The 22,856-nt window shown below is 40.3% G+C and overlaps 2 protein-coding genes across 7 annotated transcripts; one reads left to right on the top strand and one right to left on the bottom strand.

The window, feature by feature from the left end:
* Nucleotides 1-1,553: 1,553 nt before the first annotated feature.
* Nucleotides 1,554-14,600, bottom strand: LOC127376157 (GTPase IMAP family member 8-like). Its single transcript, XM_051422800.1, has 7 exons — nt 14,522-14,600; nt 14,272-14,320; nt 13,678-13,731; nt 11,925-13,433; nt 4,794-4,826; nt 4,140-4,193; nt 1,554-3,880 (listed from the first exon to the last, which is right to left on the bottom strand). The coding sequence occupies exons 2-7, from the start codon at nt 14,312-14,314 to the stop codon at nt 2,355-2,357; spliced, it is 3,219 nt and encodes a 1,072-aa protein (XP_051278760.1). The 5' UTR covers nt 14,315-14,320; nt 14,522-14,600; the 3' UTR covers nt 1,554-2,354.
* An 833-nt stretch (nt 14,601-15,433) lies between these two features.
* Nucleotides 15,434-22,179, top strand: LOC127376587 (uncharacterized). 6 transcript variants are annotated; one of them, XM_051423609.1, is made up of 4 exons: nt 15,434-15,600; nt 17,041-17,195; nt 17,390-18,328; nt 19,539-22,179. In XM_051423609.1, the coding sequence occupies exons 3-4, from the start codon at nt 17,577-17,579 to the stop codon at nt 19,783-19,785; spliced, it is 999 nt and encodes a 332-aa protein (XP_051279569.1). In that variant the 5' UTR covers nt 15,434-15,600; nt 17,041-17,195; nt 17,390-17,576; the 3' UTR covers nt 19,786-22,179. The 6 variants fall into 6 exon arrangements, with proteins under 6 accessions (XP_051279569.1, XP_051279568.1, XP_051279567.1 ...); XM_051423607.1 differs by lacking the exon at nt 15,434-15,600 and adding an exon at nt 15,940-16,671 and having other exon boundaries at nt 17,058-17,195; XM_051423610.1 differs by lacking the exon at nt 15,434-15,600 and adding an exon at nt 15,940-16,671 and having other exon boundaries at nt 17,041-17,151.
* The last annotated feature ends 677 nt before the right edge of the window (nt 22,180-22,856 follow it).

Here is a 22,856-nt window from a genome sequence, read left to right as displayed (position 1 = left end):
AAGCATTTATATTCAGCCTTCATTTATTGTATTATTAATACTAGTGCAGTGCCCGTAGGAAGTATGTATTGCTATAGAAAAGTGGGAGGTTAAGTAGCTTTTTCATGGATGGCCAAATGAGGTTGTGTTTGAAGGTGGGACGTCAGGGACATTTCGGTTTGTTGTGAAATGTGTAGATTGATAACTATTGTTTTCATATAATTTGTCTTTTAGCAAGGACACTGTAGGGAGTTGAAGCCCATTCCACTAATGTGAAAGTACCACACCTCATGGTCAGCGCATATAAACTCTGAAAGAACAAAGTGAACTACATCTGAAATGGGATGAAACCTGGCAGCATAAACAGACTAACTTGTAGCATAGCCTAGTAAATGAACTGGGCAGGACATATTATTCAGCCCTGTAATATAGGCTAGCATACATTAGAGAGAGAGAGAGAGAGAGCAATGGCAGTAAGGGTTTCCACATCAAAAAATTGTTTTGAAACTATCAAAATAGTGTGAATGGATAAGCCGACAGCGCGGAGCGAGGGCGTGTCGGTCAGACAGTCTGATAACTGCACAGGTCTCTCACTCAACTTAATAAAGAGAAATGTCCCACAAAGCAACGTTACAGGACCAAACAACAGTAACGTAGTAACTGTAACTGTCTTTGGAAACTTACATGAGGAAATAAAATACCACAGCTGTACGTGGAGAAGCGTCTGTCCTCCTGCCTGTCCTACCGACTCTTCGTCACATTTCTGCCCGAAAAACAGCGTCTGTCACCGGCGAAAAACTCACGGAGTGTTTGTGACCAAAAATCACCGCGACCATCAGCCCTCCGGACCGAGACATCAGTTTACTTTCCACCGGAAAACATTCTCCGTCTTGCGAGTGAGGCAGTGAGACAGCGTCCAGTTTACTGCTGGTGATTGTGTATATGGAATTTAGAGGGAAATACGTAACTTTGTCACTTTCCAGGATGTTTGGTGGGTCAGGATCTCAATCACTACACATTAGGGCTCTGCAGTGATTGGCTCTGGTGTGCACGTGGCTATGGTCGCTATGGTAATGCTAGCGGAATTCCAAATAATTTATGAAATAATTTATTAACTGTATCTTTGTAGTCCAAACAAAGCCGACGTTTCACACCCTTAAACCACACAGCTGCCATGTTGAAACTCTCAGGTCAGTCTGATCCTGATCTGCAGAGATATTTGAGCCACACACACACACACACACAGAGAGAGACAGACAGACAGACAGACAGACAGAGATTCCTTGCTTTATAGATAGATAGATTGATAGATTTGTGCTTTTCTGACATATTTAATATATTTATAAATTTAATTGGACACCATAGCCTTACACCCATGTGTGACTGAACATCTCACTTCAAAACCATTGAGATTAACACCCTTCACTCTTATAGGAAAATGTTACGGTTCAAAAGATGGACCAAATTGCAGACAGGACATAATGAGAAAGTGTAAATAAACTAAAGGTAACTAATACTAGTAGGATGGGGTAAAATAAGCTGGCAAGGCAACACACAATAACTAAAGACAGGAGTCCAACAAAGTTTATGGTTTTTAATGGTCTTTAAAGAACATCAGTGCAAAATGATTAGCCTATGAAATCAAACCACCCTGCCTAAATTGGATACATTAAATTTATACTGTTAATTTCCTGGTGGAAAATTTCAACATGATACATGAACAGCAATGTCAAAATTTCTGGTAGGTGAATTCAGCATGTATAACCTCCGCGTTTAAACACTGGCCAAACCTAGTTGGAGAAAATATTTGTGTAAAATAAATGTACCTCTATCTGCCCAAGTCTCTCTGATGTACTGTGAGAGTCCACTTTGATATTTTGTATTTTAACATTAGATTATAGATTTTACCAGTGTGTTAGTTTACAAGTGTGTGCTGAAATAATAAAAAACAAAAAGCAGTGACTAAATAACAGGTGTAAAAAGTCATTAAGCAGTAAAATCTCAAAACTTTGATTCATTTAAAACTTTTACACTTTTAATCTGAAAATGTATAAAATAATTGTCCGGGTTCCACCCAGTTAAATTCATTGAGGAACGTTCTGTGGCATGAGGTAAGATCACATCGTGTTTTGATTCACGGCGCTACTAAAAGCAGTCTTTTACCAGGGCTAAATATCAATTATTACCCCCTTTGGAGACAGCTCTTATCCAGAGTCCAGTTCAACTGGCAGAGAATATAAAAGGCCTTTTTTTAAAAAAATGTTAAATGTCTTTGGTAGTGATCTGGCAGTAAAACTTAGTAAAACTAAAACACTGACAATGTGAGTAGTAAAATAAATCAGAAACATTAAAATTTGTTTCTCAAAGAGGTGGACTCAAAGGATGAAGCATTGGGATTTTTCTCCATGTTTCCGTTTCTTTTCTTCCATTTCTTCTATCCGTTTTTTTAATTCCTCCTCCAGTTTTAGGCGATTATGTTCCCCTTGTTCCAATTTAGATATTGTTGCCTTTAGTTCACTAATCACCTGTTTCATTTCTTCATGTTGGCTTGTGTTGACACTCAGTGACTCCATCTGTTCCTTTTCCATAACTTCCCTTTCCAACAGCTCAGTGTCGTAGCAGCTGCCACCATTTTCCTTCACCATGTCCTCGATCTTGTTCACCAGCTCTCTGACTTGTGTGCGGTCTGTGTGATCTTTGTTATTAAAGACATGGAATCGGTTTCCACAGTCCTTGATGAGTTGTTTGACAAAGTCGTCACAATCTTCGATGTAACTATCAACTGACCGATCGTCCAGAGCATCTCCTCTGGTGAATATGACGATGATGAAGTCTCCTGACTTCTTGCCAAAAACCTTTTTGATCAGTTCCACAGAGTCTGTTTCTTCTTTTCTTATGTTTCCCATTTGCAGCACTAATATGAACGCATGAGGTCCAGGAGCCAACATGCTGATGCATTTGAGAAGCTCCTGTTGAATTTCTTCATTGGTCAGAGGTGTGTCCAACAAGCCGGGGGTGTTTACTACAAGAACGGGTCGGCCATCAATCTCTCCTTTTGCTTTCTCACAAGACGTGTTTGCTGGCTTTGGGACAATTCTGGGTTTAAAATGTTTTTTGCCCAAAATGGTGTTTGCTGTTGAATTCTTCCCGCTGCCAGTCTTCCCAATCAGCACCATCCTGAGACACTCTCTGCTTGGATTTTCGTCAATTCCAATCTCATTCCTCTGTTTAACTTCATGCAGTTCAGCTTTAAGTCTTGCATTAACGTATTCCTGCTCTACACGTTTCTCCATCTGAGCCCTGGTGAACAAGTCCTTTGTGAAGCATCTGGAATTGGCAACGCTCATCTTTTCCACATAATCCAACAGTTGTGGGATCTGCTGCTTGTCCTTGATGTTGAGAACAATATATCTTCCTCCACAGCTCTTGCAGAGCTCCTGGATGCCCTTGTTTTCCTTCAGAAATGTATCAACAGCTGGATCTGTATGATCTGACTCCACAGTGAACAGAATCATAGTGAAGTCATTCACTGTAGTGGTGAATGTGCTCTTGATGGTCTCTAACTCTCCCTTGTCTTCATCAGTGAGGGAACCTACTGGTAGGACGAGGATGAAGGCATGGACGCCCTTACAGAGGGTCATAGACTTTAATGATTCCTTCATCACTGTGTCCTGAGGTTTTCCATACAAGGCAGGCAGCTCCACCACAGAAACCCAATGTCCACACACCTCTCCCTGATTTTTAACACATGAGTTGGCAGCTGAATGAAGCTCTGTCAGACTCAAAATGGCCTTGGCTGCTGAAGTCTTCCCTGCTCCTCTCCTTCCACACAGAACCAGGTTTAAGGCTGGTTTGATGTGGTCAGACCCAGACCTTATGGATGAAACAACTACCTCAGACACTGAAATTAAAAAAAGAAAACTGAATTAGGAAAGCCCACTGTGGACAGCCCTTATCCAAGAAGCAATACACTATGTATGAAACTTGACTGAGGTCAGTCTGTTGTCCGCTGTCTAAGACCAGAATTGGTCAAAATCTTGTAGCCACGAAAGACACAAACTACTCTTTGATCTTACAGATTGGGGAAAATCATCAGATCTTAGTCTGTGTGTCTACCTACAAATCATTAGAACAGTTCTGTCTCAGTAAATTTTACTCACTCTCAGGTGGTAGTCTCATGCTGTCGTGAGACTTCAGGTGCTCTACATCTTCAGCTGTAAGAGCACAGAAACCACATTTTAGGTACACCACACCCAAAATCAATTGCAGATGCAGAAAAATTATTTAAAAAAGACATAATTTTTTGTGCAGAACTAGAAAGTACTGTATGTAAACTAAATCAGTCCGAGTGGGTTCGTTGTGTGTATTTCCCAGATCTGTTGTAGCAGAAGGATTTGGATATAAATTACTCTAAATCATTGGAATAATTCAGCTTTTTTATGACACAAGGTCTGCCACGATTTTTTAATTTAATTTTAGAAAAGGTTCTTGAGTTCATAATAGAATAATGTAATCACAAACATTGCATTGATCTAAGACAAAAACTATTCAATTCAGTTGAACTCAGTTTATGAACTTTTTCAAAGTCCTGCATATAAAGTAAAAAAAGATATTTGGGTTTCCTTTCAGAAGCGTGCAATCTTAATCTTATGGTATAGTGAAAAGTTTATGTGTCATAAATGGTGATAAACTTGCAATTTTAATCGGGTTTTATAGTTGTATCACAAGACAATTTAACTCATAATTCACCAAAAATTAAAAAAGTAAAGTAAAAACATATTATTCAAAAAATTCACTTCCATGTCATTACTTACTTGGAGTGGCTGCTGCTGTCAAGGGTTGTAGGTCTTCCATCATGGATTTTTGAAAACATAAGATATTCTTTTCAGTAACTAGAAATAGTTCTTATCCAGCTATATTCACCAGGTCTGAAAAGTCAGCATACACCTGAGAATTAGAAACAAGCTGCTTTTACTGCTCAGTCTGACAATGTTGTCTTTCTAACAATTAAACACATTTGAATTTCTGAATTCAAACGTATATTTCAGTCCTGTCTACTCACCAGGTAAGATCCGATTTGCTGCCACGCACTTTGGTGAAATCACAAACTCTGCACTGAACTCACTTGAGACACCTTTCCCTTTCACATTCCAGTGCAAACATTGTGCAACATTAATTACAGAGTGGGCAGGACACAGGCATTGCACCAGATAAGTTAATGTTTAACATTAAACACCTTTAACTGGGAATCATCATACATATACTGTTCAGTACTTTACATTCTTACTTAACATACAATAATCCTGTACCTCCATCTTGCAAACATCCATCATAGAACACAGACCTACTGTCAGCTGAAGGCATAAAATCCTTTAATGACGAGAAAGACTGGACTTCCAATTCAAAGTTTTGTATCACTCATTCTGTATTTACCTAAATGACACAGCCGCCCAATGTTTACTCAAGGTAGTGTAGCCAGTCCAATCAAACATGAAACAGGCCTAGTAGGGCAAATGCATGTGTTATCAGTGTTACTAGTTCTGTTCCATTCAGGTCAAACAGAGTCAGGGTGCTGCTGTGCATGTTGGCTCATTGGAAAGACTGCTACACTGAAATATATTGGGTAATTACCAACACGAGAGCACAAAGACACATGTGTAGGCCTACCAATATTCTATTGTCATGAATGGACAATTGGCATAAACAGATTCAATAGCATTATGCATTTGTGTCAGTGTTTAGAGAACCCAGGTATTTTGTGAACCCCTATTAGACCTCAGTCACTTTCACTGGTGCCCCAAATCATTTCTCCCATCTGGCTAGCACCCTTACTTTGGATCAGCTTCAACATCCAGCGTCTCAGAGGAATGGAGAGCTAATCAGCATCACTTCCTTCAGGTGTTAACCTTCAAACACAGCCAGGAAAGTGTGAGGCCTGCAGCTGATTTGACTAATCCGTTTCCTCATTTTCATTCAGCTGTTCAAAATTGACGAGTCACGATGGACCGCAAGGCAGAGAGAAAGGGAGAAGCCGAGCCCAGAAGACAAGCACATGGCCCGGGCAGATAAACCTGAGCTCCAGGAGGATCTGTGTGAGGAGCCCAGCTGCTGGTGGTGCAGTGTGGGAAGAGAGAGGACACCAGTCAGCGTTGGATTAAACAGTAAGAGCAGTCGTTCCCTGGTCTATCTATTGGGACGAGACAGTTGGATGAGGTGGGGAATATCATCTTAATTGTGATTTTTCTGTCCAATAATGTTGTAGGTACATTACGGTTCATGAAGCATGAAGTATTTAACAGTATCTTGTGATAACGATGATCATTCAGATGAAAGCCACAGTATTATTGGAACAGCATTACAGAAATATTCATGTGAATAATATTAAATTAAAACATCACTGCAGTCAGTGGAGAAATAATGAATCTATCTCACTTGAATAGAAACACTTGATGGTGGTGGGAGTTGATGTCCACCATGACACCAGCAAGGCACATCAGTCAGTCATGGGCTTTGTCGCAAGTGTGAACAGGTAAAGTGTTTTTTTCCTCACAGTTTTGGTTGTTTGGATTTAATATTTTCTCAGTAGCTATTTGTTTGTGTTTTAGAGAGCCACCGTGTATTTCACCTTTTCTCATGCAGCACCTGTGGTACTTCAGTCTTAATGGAAATGCATTTGTTTTTTCCTTTTCCAGCTCACTGACCCGCTGGTACTCCAGAGTGTAGGACCTTGTCCTCGTCTTCCTCTACAAGAGATGCTTTATCTGTCTCTTAATTCAAAAATCATCACATTATTTTGATTTTGTTCCACCAGGAGAGTTTTCAAGGCCTCCTCTTTCCCTTTGACCTTTTTGACCCAGGAGGGGAGGTGAGACTGTGGCGCCGACAGTCTCCTGCACAGAGAGCCTGGTTCTTTTCAGATTCTCAGATGGGATCTCTAAGGTGTCAATATGTTTTATCCTCTTTAACAGAACACTGACTTCTCCACAGATCAGAACGACACCCTACACCTAAAGTGGATCGTGTGTGATAATTAAGTGCCTTTTTGATTGTAAATCAGGGTTAGATATCCCTGAAATGTGTTTACATCTCTTTTAGTCTGACCGGTCCACCTCCAGAGAGAAACTCCTCTGGAATCCACATCTGGCATTCTGACACCCCTTCCTCTAAAGTGGAAATTACGATGTTTTCTGTTGATAGTGGACATTCCAATCTAGGAAGCAGTAACAACAGTTGCACAGATATAGATTTAGTTCTGTTGGAGTATTATGGTAAAATTTCAACTCCTCCTAATTAACAGATTTCATCCTCTAGTTATTTTTAAACAAGAAGCTGAATTAGTTTACAGTCAAAGCTGAAGACCAACCACTCTAAGACATTCATCATCAGCCAGAAGGATCGTCCTTATTTTTAAACAACTGCGTCAAACACCAACCACCGCCAAAAACAAGTAGTTGACTGCTCAAGAAGACGTACAAACGTTTCCAGCCGAATAAAGACATTATTGTTGCCCCCAACGCTCACTAGCGCACACGCCGCGCTGGGCCTTTTGGAGAGATTGCCACTGGAACCAGGGACGAGACGCAACTTCCCTCAGCCTGTTGGACCAGTGACGCAAAGCCGCAGTTGAGCTGAAAGCCAAGGACCTGGAATCCTTCCAAGTTCCATCTACAAACAAAGTAGGCTGACTCTCCAGTACACAGCCGGATTCACACACATGAAAAAGAGCTGGTGTCTGTCTGTAAGCTTTGATTCCCATCTTTTACGTTTAAGAGAATTTTGGATTAGGGCCTCTCAGTTCTAAAATTGACTCTCGTAATATATTAAACTTACTGCCGCATCGCAAAATCCACCATCGCTCCTGAATCACCTAATAGTAATAATTCATATATTGTCCACATATTCTGTTACTTGTTGTTTATCATTTCATGCTCTTTACTCTGCATTAGTTTAGTTAATAAACATATATAACCGTATGTCCTTGTCGGTGCAGGTTTGAATTGATGCGGGGAAATCGATGAATCGTGTAAAAGAAATCACTACTTCAGAAATATGAGATTAAATATAGATTTTGAAATTTAGTAAATTGATCTGAGATTGATTAGATCTGTGGAATAATTTCCTCCGGATTATTCCAGTAGCTAAACAACGGAGGTGGTGCCCCATTTACGAGTGTATTATTAATCATCAGTGATTAATTACCTTTATAATGAAAAAGTAGTGTATCCCCTACAAGAGTTACTTTCCAGACACCCACTGAGGAGCTGATCAATGGCTTCAGAGTTTGCTTTCTGGCTGAAATACTACGAGGTAACATACAATACATAAAATGTGCTGTAAGCCAATACCCCCCAAAAAAAGTGCGTATGAGATCCCACAGTTGATCAAATGCTTTGAGACTTTCCCCAGCTATGAGCCCAAGCTGGTCTTCATTGTAGTCCAGAAGCGCATAAGCACCACCCTCTACTCCTGTAATGCAAACAACTTTGGCACACCTCCACCTGGAACTGTTCTGGATCACACCCTCACCCAGAGAGACTGGTCAGTCTACCTACAAGTGAATGAGTTGTCAATAGAACCTCCTTTTGAGCTTGTTGTCTGTTACACAATGTTTCAAAGGCAGAAATGTAAAACCCTGGAAAATGACCAGTAATTTTTCCTCTTTGTCTCAATGGTGTTTCCAGTTTGTGATACAATTAATGTGCAGTCTGAGTGTAATATAGGAAGAGGGAAAAAAAAATAAAAAAACAAAAATATCATTCTTAAATAAAGGAAGTAGATAGTTCCAGTGCTGTATGAGCAGGCCAGAGGGATACTGGAAGAGGGCCACTGGTTTTTATCTTGTTTACTTGCGTACATCAAAAAGGCTGCAGCACCATCTCCTGGCAACAGTAGTAAATATGTACATGATGATGAGTAGACCAGCAGAGACTCAGTGTAACTGCTACTGGTTCTTAGTTTCTAATGCCAAAGGGTGTTTTTTTTATTCAGGGTGGACTTCTACCTGATGGCACATCACATCCGCCAGGGTTGTGGACTCCCTACCCACTACGTCTCGTTGTACAACACAGCAAACCTCACACCAGACCATTTGCAAAGGTATTAATAACCACTTAGCATCGTTCTGGTTACTGGTGCACATTTAAAACCGTTGTTAATTCTATGCTATCAGTAATTGGTGATGTTTTTTTTAACCAGCTAATAAACGTTTCTTCAGCAGAACAGTACTTTATTAAAGTTTTTTTTATTGAAGTTCATTGAAGTGGTGAAAAACAACACATAAAAAGACCATATTCATTTATTCAGCATCTGGTATCAGACATGGACCTCGCTGTATCCACCTGCATTCGGGATAATGAGAATGGTAAAATACTTTAACGTTGATGTTTATTGAGTCACATTTAACATTGTTGCTCTGCTCCCACAACAGGCTGACTTTCAAGATGTGCCATTTGTACTGGAACTGGCCAGGCACCATTCGTGTTCCAGCACCGTGCAAGTATGCCCACAAACTGGCTTACCTGTCTGGCCAGTACCTGCACTCGGAGCCGGCCATCCAGCTGTCGGACAAGCTCTTTTTCCTTTGAGCTGCACCAGTTACTGCCACAAGCAAACTGCTCAGGTCACAGCACAAGCAGCTGTGATGAAAGACGATGCTGAATGAAAGGCAACTCATTTGAATTAATGAGTGATTGATTATTGACATGTGGCACTTTAACTTTAACATATTCTGTAGATTTCACCCAGGACTCCCACATAGATCACTACTAGTCACACCTTCACAAGGGCTGATGCTTTTTGTGAATGTAACACTGTATTGCATTACTGCAGTAATTACGTGTGGCATATTAGTATAAGCACATTTTAGTTTCAAGTCTAGTGGAAAGTTAAGTTTAAGATGAGTACTGTCCCAAGGTTTGTAAAGTTTTGACTATGTTTTTCAGTGTTTTGGGGGTGCTGTTCCTGTGGCATACTTATTACAGTTCTGTTAATGTTCACACCCTTTCACTGTGACAGATTTTTATTTACAATTTTGTACTTTATAAATCGGTTTATGAAACATGAGTCTTTTTTTCCTCCTCAAACACATTATGGAGCGATTATGATGGTTCAGGTGAGTTGAGGACATAGCATTTGCAGGACACATGGGCCAGAATCTTGACATTTATTTTTAGAAATAATATATACTTTACCTTTCTGCTCTGTCAGTCTGATAACTGCACAGGTCTCTCACTCAACTTAATAAAGAGAAATGTCCCACAAAGCAACGTTACAGGACCAAACAACAGTAACTAACTGTCTTTGGAAACTTACATGAGAAAAAAAATACCACAGCTGTATGTGGAGAAGCGTCTGTCCTCCTGCCTGTCCTCCTGCCTGTCCTACCGACTCTTCGTCACATTTCTGCCCGAAAAACAGCGTCTGTCACTGGCGAAAAACTCACGGAGTGTTTGTGACCAAAAATCACCGCGATTTTTTTTTTTAAAAATTTTTTTTTTTTTTTTTTTGGGGGGGGGAGAGAGGGGTTGAGTTTATTGTTGGTGTTTATTTTTATTTTTTTGTTTAAATTTTTTTTTTTTTTTTTTTAATTTTTTTTGGGGGGGGAGGTTTTAATCACTACACATTAGGCTCTCAGTGATTGGCTCTGGTGTGCACGTGGCTATGGTCGCTATGGTAATGCTAGCGAAATTCCAAATAATTTATGAAATAATTTATTAACTGTATCTTTATAGTCCAAACAAAGCCGACGTTTCACACCCTTAAACCACACAGCTGCCATGTTGAAACTCTCAGGTCAGTCTGATCCTGATCTGCAGAGATATTTGAGCCACACACACACACAGATTCCTTGCTTTATAGATAGATGGATAGATTTGTGCTTTTTTTTTTGATATATTTATAAATTTAATTGGACACCATAACCTTACACCCATGTGTGACTGAACATCTCACTTCAAAACCATTGAGATTAACACCCTTCACTCTTACAGGAAAATGTTACGGTTCAAAAGGTGGACCAAATTGCAGACAGGACATAATGAGAAAGTGTAAATAAACTAAAGGTAACTAATACTAGTAGGATGGGGTAAAATAAGCTGGCAAGGCAACACACAATAACTAAAGACAGGAGTCCAACAAAGTTTATGGTTTTTAATGGTCTTTAAAGAACATCAGTGCAAAATGATTAGCCTATGAAATCAAACCACCCTGCCTAAATTGGATCCATTAAATTTATTCTGTTAATTTCCTGGTGGAAAATTTCAACATGATACATGAACAGCAATGTCAAAATTTCTGGTAGGTGAATTCAGCATGTATAACCTCCGCGTTTAAACACTGGCCAAACCTAGTTGGAGAAAATATTTGTGTAAAATAAATGTACCTCTATCTGCCCAAGTCTCTCTGATGTACTGTGAGTCCACTTTGACATTTTGTATTTTAACATTAGATTATAGATTTTACCAGTGTGTTAGTTTACAAGTGTGTGCTGAAATAATAAAAAACAAAAAGCAGTGACTAAATAACAGGTGTAAAAAGTCATTAAGCAGTAAAATCTCAAAACTTTGATTCATTTAAAACTTTTACACTTTTAATCTGAAAATGTATAAAATAATTGTCCGGGTTCCACCCAGTTAAATTCATTGAGGAACGTTCTGTGGCATGAGGTAAGATCACATCATGTTTTGATTCACGGCGCTACTAAAAGCAGTCTTTTACCAGGGCTAAATATCAATTATTACCCCCTTTGGAGACAGCTCTTATCCAGAGTCCAGTTCAACTGGCAGAGAATATAAAAGGCCTTTTTTTTTAAAATGTTAAATGTCTTTGGTAGTGATCTGGCAGTAAAACTTGCAGAGTCGGCAAAAAAACACTGACAATGTGAGTAGTAAAATAAATCAGAAACATTAAAATTTGTTTCTCAAAGAGGTGGACTCAAAGGATGAAGCATTGGGATTTTTCTCCATGTTTCTGTTTCTTTTCTTCCATTTCTTCTATCCGTTTTTTTAATTCCTCCAGTTTTAGGCGATTATGTTCCCCTTGTTCCAATTTAGATATTGTTGCCTTTAGTTCACCGATCACCTGTTTCATTTCTTCATGTTGTCTTGTGTTGACACTCAGTGACTCCATCTGTTCCTTTTCCACAACTTCCCTTTCCAACAGCTCAGTGTCGTAGCAGCTGCCACCATTTTCCTTCACCATGTCCTCGATCTTGTTCACCAGCTCTCTGACTTGTGTGCGGTCTGTGTGATCTTTGTTATTAAAGACATGGAATCGGTTTCCACAGTCCTTGATGAGTTGTTTGACAAAGTCGTCACAATCTTCGATGTAACTATCAACTGACCGATCGTCCAGAGCATCTCCTCTGGTGAATATGACGATGATGAAGTCTCCTGACTTCTTGCCAAAAACCTTTTTGATCAGTTCCACAGAGTCTATTTCTTCTTTTTTTATGTTTCCCATTTGCAGCACTAATATGAACGCATGAGGTCCAGGAGCCAACATGCTGATGCATTTGAGAAGCTCCTGTTGAATTTCTTCATTGGTCAGAGGTGTGTCCAACAAGCCGGGGGTGTTTACTACAAGAACGGGTCGGCCATCAATCTCTCCTTTTGCTTTCTCACAAGACGTGTTTGCTGGCTTTGGGACAATTCTGGGTTTAAAATGTTTTTTGCCCAAAATGGTGTTTGCTGTTGAATTCTTCCCGCTGCCAGTCTTCCCAATCAGCACCATCCTGAGACACTCTCTGCTTGGATTTTTGTCAATTCCAATCTCATTCCTCTGTTTAACTTCCTGCAGTTCAGCTTTAAGTCTTGCATTAACGTATTCCTGCTCTACACGTTTCTCCATCTGAGCCCTGGTGAACAAGTCCTTTGTGAAGCATCTGGAATTGGCAACGCCCATCTTTTCCACATAATCCAACAGTTGAGGGATCTGCTGCTTGTCCTTGATGTTGAGAACACCATATCTTCCTCCACAGCTCTTGCAGAGCTCCTGGATGCCCTTGTTTTCCTTCAGAAATGTATCAACAGCTGGATCTGTATGATCTGACTCCACAGTGAACAGAATCATGGTGAAGTCATTCACTTTAGTGGTGAATGTGCTCTTGATGGTCTCTAACTCTCCCTTGTCTTCATCAGTGAGGGAACCTACTGGTAGGACGAGGATGAAGGCATGGACGCCCTTACAGAGGGTCATAGACTTTAATGATTCCTTCATCACTGTGTCCTGAGGTTTTCCATACAAGGCAGGCAGCTCCACCACAGAAACCCGACGTCCACACACCTCTCCCTGATTTTTAACACATGAGTTGGCAGCTGAATGAAGCTCTGTCAGACCCAAAATGGCCTTGGCTGCTGAAGTCTTCCCTGCTCCTCTCCTTCCACACAGAACCAGGTTTAAGGCTGGTTTGACGTGGTCAGACCCAGACCTTATGGATGAAACAACTACCTCAGACACTGAAATTAAAAAAAAAAAACTGAATTAGAAAAGCCCACTGTGGGCTGTGTACACTATGTATGAAACTTGACTGAGGTCAGTCTGTTGTCCGCTGTCTAAGACCAGAATTGGTCAAAATCTTGTAGCCATGAAAGACACAAACTACTCTTTGATCTTGCAAAATTGGGTAAATTCATCAGATCTTAGTCTTTGTGTCTACCTACAAATCATTAGAACAGTTCTGTCTCAGTTAATTTTACTCACTCGCAGGTGGTAGTCTCATGCTGTCGCGGGACTTAAGGTGCTCTACATCTTGAGCTGTAAGAGCACAGAAACCACATTTTAGGTACACCACACCCAAAATCAATTGCAGATGCAGATAAATAATAATAATAAAAAAAAAAGAACTAGAAAGTACTGTCTTTAAACTAAATCAGTCCGAGAGGGTTCGTTGTGTGTATTTCCCAGATCTGTTGTAGCAGAAGGATTTAGATATTAGATTAGAACATTGCATTGATCTCAGACAAAAAACTATTCAGTTGAACTAAAAACAGATATTTGGGTTTCCTTTCAGAAGCGCGCAATCTTAATCTTATGGTATAGTGAAAAGTTAATGTGGTATCAATGGTTATAAACTTGCAATTTTAATCTTGTTTTATAGTTGTATCACAAGATAACTTCCTTGTTCACCTTTAGTCTGAACATCAGACCAATCAGTAACTAATAAGTTCCTCAGTATCAACAGTGGACACGACCTTTGTGACAAACTGTACTGCATTGGGTATTCATTTCTTTTTTATAATTCACCAAAAGTTAAAACATATTATTCAAACAATTCACTTTCATGTCATTACTTACCTGGGGTGGCTGCTGCTGTCAAGGGTTGTAGGTCTTCCATCATGGATTTCTGAAAACACAAAAGATATCCTTTTCAGTAACTAGAAATAGTTCTTATCCAGCTATATTCACCAGGTCTGAATAGTCAGCATACACCTGAGAATTAGAAACAAGCAGCTTTTACTGCTCCGTTTGACAATGTTGTCTTTCTAAAAATTAAACACATTTGAATTTCTGAATTCGAACATATATTTCAGTCCTGTCTACTCACCCGGTAAGATCCTATTTGCTGCCACAGACAGTGAAATCACAAACTGCACTGATGCCAAACTCACCTGGGACAACCTTTCCTAGTGGGCAGGACACTGCACAGTTAACAAATTAATGTTTAACATTAACTAAGGCTTATTAACCAGGAATATGTGTCAGGCTCCCTAGCCTGACACATATACTGCTGATTACTTTACATTCTTACTTAACATAGGTACAGTAATCCTGTAACTCCATCATACAAACATATATCATAGAACACAGGCCTATGTGCTGGAGGTGTTAAATCCTTTATCGACAAGAACCAAAATCCATTAATCCATATCCATTGTGTCCAATAGAACATTTCCACATGAAACAGGCCTAGTAGGCTAAAATCACGTTTTACCAATGATAACAAAATGTACTGTTCCATTCAGGTCAAACAGAGTCAGGTTACTGCGGTGCATATTAGTTCACTGGAAAGGCTCTGCTACACTTATCTACTGAGTGATGGGGAATAACTCTGAATTTTACTTTTACCAAAATGATGGCACAAAACAACAAATTGCTCAAAGCACTGACCTAAACATGCTCCAAAGATTAACAATAAACACTGCAACCAATATTCTGTTAAATGTCATGAATGGACAATTGGGATAAACAGATTCAATAGCATAAATTTGCTTGTTTAAAGAACACAGGTATTTTGTGAACCCCTATCAGACCTCAGTCACTTGCCCTGGTGCCCCAGTTCATTTCTCCCATCTGGCTAACACCAGCTTCAACATCCAGTGTCTCAGAGCAATGGAGAGCCAATCAGCATCACTTCCTTCAGGTGTTAACCTTCAAACACAGCCAGGAAAGTGTGAGGCCTGCAGCTGATTTGACTAATCCGTTTCCTCATTTTCATTCAGCTGTTCAAAATTGACGAGTCACGATGGACCGCAAGGCAGAGAGAAAGGGAGAAGCCGAGCCCAGAAGACAAGCACACGGCCCGGGCAGATAAACCTGAGCTCCAGGAGGATCTGTGTGAGGAGCCCAGCTGCTGGTGGTGCAGTGTGGGAAGAGAGAGGACACCAGTCAGCGGTGGATTAAACAGTAAGAGCAGTCGTTCTCTGGTCGTGCGCCAAACTTCATTCATGAATGTCATGGTTTTGTTTCCTGTTTATGTGCAAAGGCAACTGAGTTGTAAAATACAAATTACAAATCAAAAGGGTCTTAAGGTAAATTCGGCTTAATTAGTTACCAACAAAGCAACGCTTAACGTTAACAAAAAGGCAAGCCATGATAAAGGTACACACTGCAACTGCTCCTCCCTTAGGCCTACCTATGGGAGACTAATGATGACTGTAGTAGTTCCAGTTGAGGATGCACCTATATTGCAATGTTTAGTCTGATGATTGATTCTATTCTGTGACTGTATTTACAAGCTGTGGAAGTTTGGGAGTGTCCTAAGTCTCCTAAAAACCTGTTTCAGGAACGAAAGTGTTATCAAACCTAATCTAATCTACCAGATTCAAATCCCACTACAGATATGTCAGCCTGGTTGTGCAAACTGGATTGTGTTAATCCATGTGGATTCAGAAATCCCCACAGTGTATGATCCATTACAAAAGCCAAAGAGATGTTCAGTATCCTGTATATCTGTAACCTGATTCAGCTCTGGTATTTTCTGATTTAAGCTTCAGGTTTTTACTTGAATGCATGGTAAATGAAATCCTCAACTGTATGTGTCCCTGTAATACAGACAGGCTGATTCACTTTAATTGTAGTGAAGTTGGGAACATGGCGTCTGCCTCCATGACCTCAGCAAAACTCTGAACAGCAAATGTCAGTGTGTCTGTTAAGAGGACAGAGTGAGAGGTGGTAAATATTGCAGTACAGATGGTCTTTCTAAATGTCTACTTGGGTTAAGAGTTGTGGTGATCCCTGTTGTGAGCGTCACAACAGAAGGCCAGTCTGTTTTGCATGTTATTTGCTTTTTTTAAAATAAAACGGACAATGCAAATCTCATTTCTGTTGACGCCTGCGAGCCAGGAACATGAATCCAGTTGTGTTGTGCAGTGTTTCTCATAGAGACTTAGACCAGCATCCAGTTTTTACCTACACTAACACAAACAGAACCAAGAGCAATGTGTTTGTAACGACTGCAGTTCTCAGTAACTGGAGGTACGTAGTGTCTCTTTTTTAAATTTTTTTTTTTTTATAGATTTGCTGTTAGGTTTCTTTTACGGCTTTGGGGAAAACATATTCCATGTCTTGTGTCATTTTATAAATTTCAGACAGACTTTTAGTGTCTTTGGGAACCTTGGGATCTCTAGAATTTAAAATGAATTAATGGACAAGCTGCATGAGGTTGTGAAGTTCAGAGCCTGTAGTGGGTCTTGCAGGATTAGAGGTTTATGTGGAGCTTTTTTGGAGCATTTTAAATACTTAGATTTTTTTGAAAGGCTTTACTTAGTTTGAGTATTACTAGAAAAGGGGGAAAATGTGATTTTCATATACTCTTCCCAAAACCTGTTATTTATTTGTCGGCAGTCTGGTCTTTCCACCAGATTTGGAACCTGGCTGCAGGGATTTGCTCCCACTCTGACGTTGGGTGATGAGGTCCGACTCAGTCCAGTTCCAAAGGCATTGGATGGTGTTGAGGTCAGGGCTCTGTGCAGGCCAGTCAAATTCTTCCACCTAAAAAAGTGTGTACAATATCTGTAGCATTTAGATTTAAGTGACCTAGACCAATTCAGGAAAAAAAAAAAACAGACACGGGTGTCCACATACTTTTGGGCATATTTTCTGATAAAATGCCACTATTTGGTTTCCAGGTCTGTATGAATATTTAATACTGACGGTTCGCTGTGTGTGTGTGATAATGTCTTTTCATCCATAGATCTGAGTTTTGAGGCTGTATAAAGAGTGTCATCAGTTCTTCATGATCCCTCCATACTCCGTGTGTCTGATGCCTCCTGTCCCTGCTGACTATTGAAGGCTCAACAACCTCCATCTGTTCATCTCCTCGGAGCTTCACTCTCCCTTTCTTTCACAACACCACCCCTCCATCCGTCTGTCCGGCAGTCATGAATCCCTACGCAGACACACACTTTAAGTCTCTTCCACATGAGGATGTCAATGCTCCTGGCTCTTTACCGCCTCCATATTTACCTCCTGACCCTCATGATAATTCCCATAATCCATCTCTGTCAGCCACCGTACTGGCTCCTCCAGTCATTCAGACACGACATAGCTACCTGACAGTTTTGAACCACAACTCCCCTTCCCATCAGGCCTCATCAGGCCAAGATGGAGGTCAGCACTTGGTCCCATCTCCAGACCACTCTGCCTCTCCACTCCCAGCGTCAGATCCAGCCTTCAGCCTGAGATCGAGCCCAACTCCAGCGTCGTCTCCAGCTCAATCTCCTGGACTGAACCCTTACCCTGCCCCCGCAACACCGCCCTCCTGCCAGGTGTCCATCATCATCCCGTCTCCAGACCTCCGCCCGTCTCCTCTCCAGTCTCAGTGCTCTGAGGAGACATGCCCGGACCTGGAGTGCTCCATCTGCTTCAGCCAGTTCAACAACATCTTCCGCTGTCCCAAGATGCTTCAGTGCAAGCACACGTTCTGCCTGGAGTGCCTGGCACGCATCAACGTCAAGTCAGCTCAGCCCAACGCTATCCAGTGCCCGCTGTGCCGCAGTTTCACGCCACTGCCCAACCTCGGGCTACCCAGACTTGCCACAGACTCAGACGTGCTGTCTTACCTGCCGGCCGCCATGCAGAGAGTCTACAGCATCCGCTTCATCCGCAACAAAGGGAAGCTGCAGGTTAAAAGGTCAGGCTGTTGAAATAATCAGCAATCAGAACTGAGTTTTCTGCTTAGCTTATAAAAGAAATTATGATTTAACAGTTTTTATGCACGCCTTTCAAAAGCTTCATATTAATGAGTTAAATCCTCTAAGCCTTAGAGTTACACTGTTCTACATCATTGTGAAATGAAATTTAAAATGCAACCAACGTTTGTCATGGCATTTTACGGCTCCTGAATGTCTTCTGTCGTGACCCCCTCCATACATTTTTTTATTTTTATTTTTAATTTTAATTGATCAACCTTCGAAAATATATTTATAGATAGATGTCTCGAAAGAATAACTTTCACCCAAATAAATGTGAAAGACAACATTTGACCAAGTTTTTAGATGCAAAAAACCAAAATAAGCAGAGGTGGGGAATAACAAAGTACAAATACTTTTTTACTGTACTAAATAATATTTTTTTATAGGTATCTGTACTTAACTTGAGCACTTATTTTTCGTTACTTTTACTCCCTGAATTTTTACAAATATCTGTACTTTTTTCTCCTTAAACTTTCAAAACAGGCTAGCTTCAGAGAACTCATTTTTTTCTTGATCCCAAATGAATCTGATTAATTCAACCTGAGTCGACCTCTTCAGTTTCCCCCTCTGTCAGGTCTTTCCTGTTCAAACCAAATTCAAGAAATTAAAATTTTAAATTAAAATTTGCTACTGTTTTTATAATGCTCATGACGTCAGCATTATGAAAATTTTAGTTGATTATTTAGTGCTTGAGGACAAGAATGACCTGATGTGAAGGAGATCCGGAATCTAGCCTTTTAAGAAAAGGGCTGAAATTAAAACTAAATAAAATGATTAGCTGAATGACAGGGGTCCTGTTTATTATTATTTTTTTTCCAGTGGTGGAAATTTCAGCAAGGGATAGTAGCTCATGGCCTACATTATGATCTTGACCTGTGTCCAAATGTTTTCTGTACTGAGCTGACATGTTGCCGTAGCACCATATTGTTATGTCAGAAGTCTGGTTTATTTGTTTTACAGCCACATTTGGCTGGAACAATAGATTCACAGATCAAGATCCATATGCTGAAAAGAATCACAATTGTTGGACATAATTGTTTTGTTTTACTTGAGTCATTGGAAGAAAAAAATCTTGTAAATACAGTGACAAATGATTTTAATAGAACAGCACTGCTTTCCTTGATCAGTGACGTTCTGTTTCTCATTAAGGCCAGCTGAAGGTCGTCAGCGGTGGGGTCAGAGGTCGCTGACGTCTCTGAGATCAGTGAACCGCTCTCTGGACGTGGGGCTTCCCAGCCCTCCTACTGGGGGTCCAAGCGAGGCGGGCGGCATGGGAGGAGCTCTGTTCAGACTGACAGGGCGGCCGGCGTGTCGAGCCTTCCTCCTTACGTCAGTGGTGATGATGATGGTGCTGCTGACGGGCATCATCATCTTCCTCCTCACCTACAAACACTGAGTGACATCACGTACGTCTTCCTTCTGCTTTCATTTCTGTGATGTAAAAACACGAAACCAATCGAACAGTAAAATTCCCCCATCTCGAGGGAATTTAACGTCTGAATGTAGGTAATGAGCAACATCTGTTTCACTGCTGTGGTGGGGTGGGGGGACAAAAAACTGATCCAGATGTGCAATGAAACCCATCTTTCCTGGCTGTTGTGCAACAAGCAGCTTTTAACTTGCTGATGACATCCAAAGCCAAGACACAGAGAGGAGGGGTTGTTTTTAAATCAACACTCTGGGACTCAGAGGTCATGGAAAGTCACACCTGAGCTGAGAGAGTGGCTCAGAAACTGAGAAGCAGTGGACTTTAATCTGCTTCAAAACATTCAACTGTCTGAAAATACAGACTTCGCACTCATTTAAAAAAAAAAAGTACATTCCTCAAAATTAAGTTACAAAATGACAATTGTGTACCAGCCGCAGTAGTTGGCAGCAGTCTCTAGAAAATTGAGAATCAGTGGAGCTTCACTGCATTGAACCTGCGCCAAAATTTTTAAATGATACACTAGCTGTTAAAAATACATCAGAACCTCCTGCTCAGTTTTATTGGTTCAAGTCACAAAATGGTGGCCAGGTAACAGCAGAGGTGGGAAAGCACTGGAAAATAAGCAGCAGAGCATTTAATCGGCCTCACTTCGACAATTCAGTTATTGCTTGGGAAAAACACGTCGTAAATTTCAGGTTACAAAATGGCAGTCAGGGAATACAAGATGACTGATCTGAAGGTCTTTTGACAGCAGTAAAGATAAGAAAATTATGCTTTGTAAGAGATGATATAAAATGAACAACATAAAGCTATAAAACAATAGACAAGACAGCAGGTTTATTAACAGGGTGTTTCTGGCTTCTGGCGTCTGCAGATCAAAGTCCAAATTTTAACATTGAACATGATTCCAGAGACAAACATTCATCTTTCACTTTATCACTTTTAGGCCTTCATTAAAACATGTTACTGAAATGAGGCTTGTAGTTTTGGTCTCCTCACCTCACTTTAAACTTGAGATTATAAACTATTCACCAGGTGGCGTCAACTTCTTCACATTCTCCTGTTTCAACTGCCAGCTTTCAGCACTTTAAACCACCGACTGTTACATGTTTCTGTGTGGATTTCTTTCCTGCCTTTTTTAAAACTGCCTGTTTACATTATAGTCTGTTTCCTCTTGTTGGAGCCGCAGTTCTGTTTCCAGCCTTAACCAAATGCTGTAAACAGAAGGCATGCAAATGACCTGAGACCACAGTTACAGAAAGACGCAGTGAGCTCAGAGAGCAAAGGTCAGTGGATTGTGGGAGATACCGACAGTGGCTTTGTTACCGAGACAGCATAACAACAAATGTATTACAGCTGCAGATTAGTTGGCCCAAATGATAAATATATATATATTATATATATATATTTTTCTACTTAACCTCTAGAGGTTCCTCTCCATGCACATAGCTTTGGTTTTGTTTTCATGCATGTCTCTGAACGTTCCACCTCCACCCCAATACAATGGAAGTGAATGGAATTTCATTTGAGCCGTTTAGAGCATCAAAATGTCTGACCAGATATGGCGCCCCATTACTCCAGATAATTTTAGGGACTATTTATTCAATAGAAAATCCTTTATGAACACGCTCACATTATCCTCCATTGTGGTGATGTGGAGTCAGAAATCTCTGAGACAATTCTTTTGTAGTTCTGGTGAAGTGGCCCTTTATTCTGAAAGAAGCAAAAACGTGTCTGTGGTTGAACAGTCAAGTTTCTGTAATAAACTCGGGCTCAGTATGTGGTTTAAACAGCATTCAGCCTACCAGCTTGTCTGTTACACACCGCAGCAGGCTGTGAGTTGTGGGACAGTCCCTGAGTGCTGCACTGGAATTGGCTACAGAGAGACTGTGTTTAATCCCGCTGAATCCTGTTCAGTTAGAAACTTAATCATGTTGTAACTGACCAGTCAAAAGATCAGTGACACTTTTTAGCTTTAAAAACAATCATGAATGTTTTCTTGTGCTCAGATGGAAAAGCGAGAACTGCACACAAGCAATTTATTTTCCGAAAATACTTTGACTTGCAAATCAAACTGAAAGAAGCCATCCATTCAAATATATACAGTGTATTTTAAAGGATTATTTTTCTCAAGTTACAAATGTGATGGTTCAAATCTGCAACTTAAAGGGAAAAGTACATTTTAATCTGATGTTTGTCTTCCTGTTTTTGAATCTGTGTACTGTGTTTTAAGGCTCTGACCTGTTTTACTGTGCAATGTAAAATAAATAATTTTATATATTTATAGAACTGTTTTAGCAAAGCTTGCACTACCACCATGTTTGCCTCATGTTAAACTTGAATAAATTTCTTTATGAATTATTCAGTGTCTTTTTGAAAGGGGAAATGTTTAAATTTTCAATTTAGACAGTCAAATATATCGATACTGTTGGAGTATCGCAGGCTGTCTATTATATAATTTAAAATGAAGTTCTGTTTGAACACTTGATCAAGCATGAGTTTGTTTAAAATACAGTCACGAGCCAAATCAAAAAATATTGAGGCTAACTTTTTGCAACCCACTGCTGGTGCTGACAGGCTTCACAACTGTCTGAATGCCAAAACGTGTTTAAGTCAGTCTACACTTATAGTTAGTGTACCAAAGTGTTCGGTGTACTAAAGTATCCCTCTGCTGGTTGTGAACTTTGCATCAAAGAGCTTCACATCTGCCCAGCATATAACACCATCTAGCTGTAGACTGTCTATTCAGCTATGGGGAAAAGTGCTCAACAGAAATAATGGTAAGGGGGGGGGAGGAGAGAGTGAGAAAGCGATGTCAAGCTACTTCTAAATGCTGGACTTCCTCTGTGCACATAAGAGAAAGGAGATGTTTAGAGAGGATGAAGCAGAATGTAGCTGACGTGAGTGGTTAGAAATGAAGACGGAGCAAAAAGAGAGTCGCCTGGAGGACAAGGACGTGGATCAGTGACTGAAGCAAGCACACATGTTCTAACATGGGTGATCATACCTGTTTATGTATGTGAACATTCTTATTAATA

Source organism: Dicentrarchus labrax, unplaced genomic scaffold (genome assembly GCF_905237075.1).
Source record: "Dicentrarchus labrax unplaced genomic scaffold, dlabrax2021, whole genome shotgun sequence".
Classification (NCBI taxonomy): domain Eukaryota; kingdom Metazoa; phylum Chordata; class Actinopteri; family Moronidae; genus Dicentrarchus; species Dicentrarchus labrax.
The sequence above is the reverse complement of the archived record's forward strand: the minus strand, read 5'-3'. Positions and strand labels throughout refer to the sequence as shown.

Coding starts and splice junctions, on each gene's coding strand:
- LOC127376157 (XM_051422800.1), bottom strand. CDS start 14,314: ATGATGGAAGACCTACAACCCTTGACAGCAGCAGCCACCCCAG. Junction 13,732..14,271: donor GACAGCAGCAGCCACCCCAG/GTAAGTAATGAC, acceptor GTGCTCTTACAG/CTCAAGATGTAGAGCACCTT. Junction 13,434..13,677: donor CATGAGACTACCACCTGCGA/GTGAGTAAAATT, acceptor TTTTAATTTCAG/TGTCTGAGGTAGTTGTTTCA.
- LOC127376587 (XM_051423608.1), top strand. CDS start 17,577: ATGAATCCCTACGCAGACACACACTTTAAGTCTCTTCCACATGAGGAT. Junction 18,329..19,538: donor GGGAAGCTGCAGGTTAAAAG/GTCAGGCTGTTG, acceptor TTTCTCATTAAG/GCCAGCTGAAGGTCGTCAGC.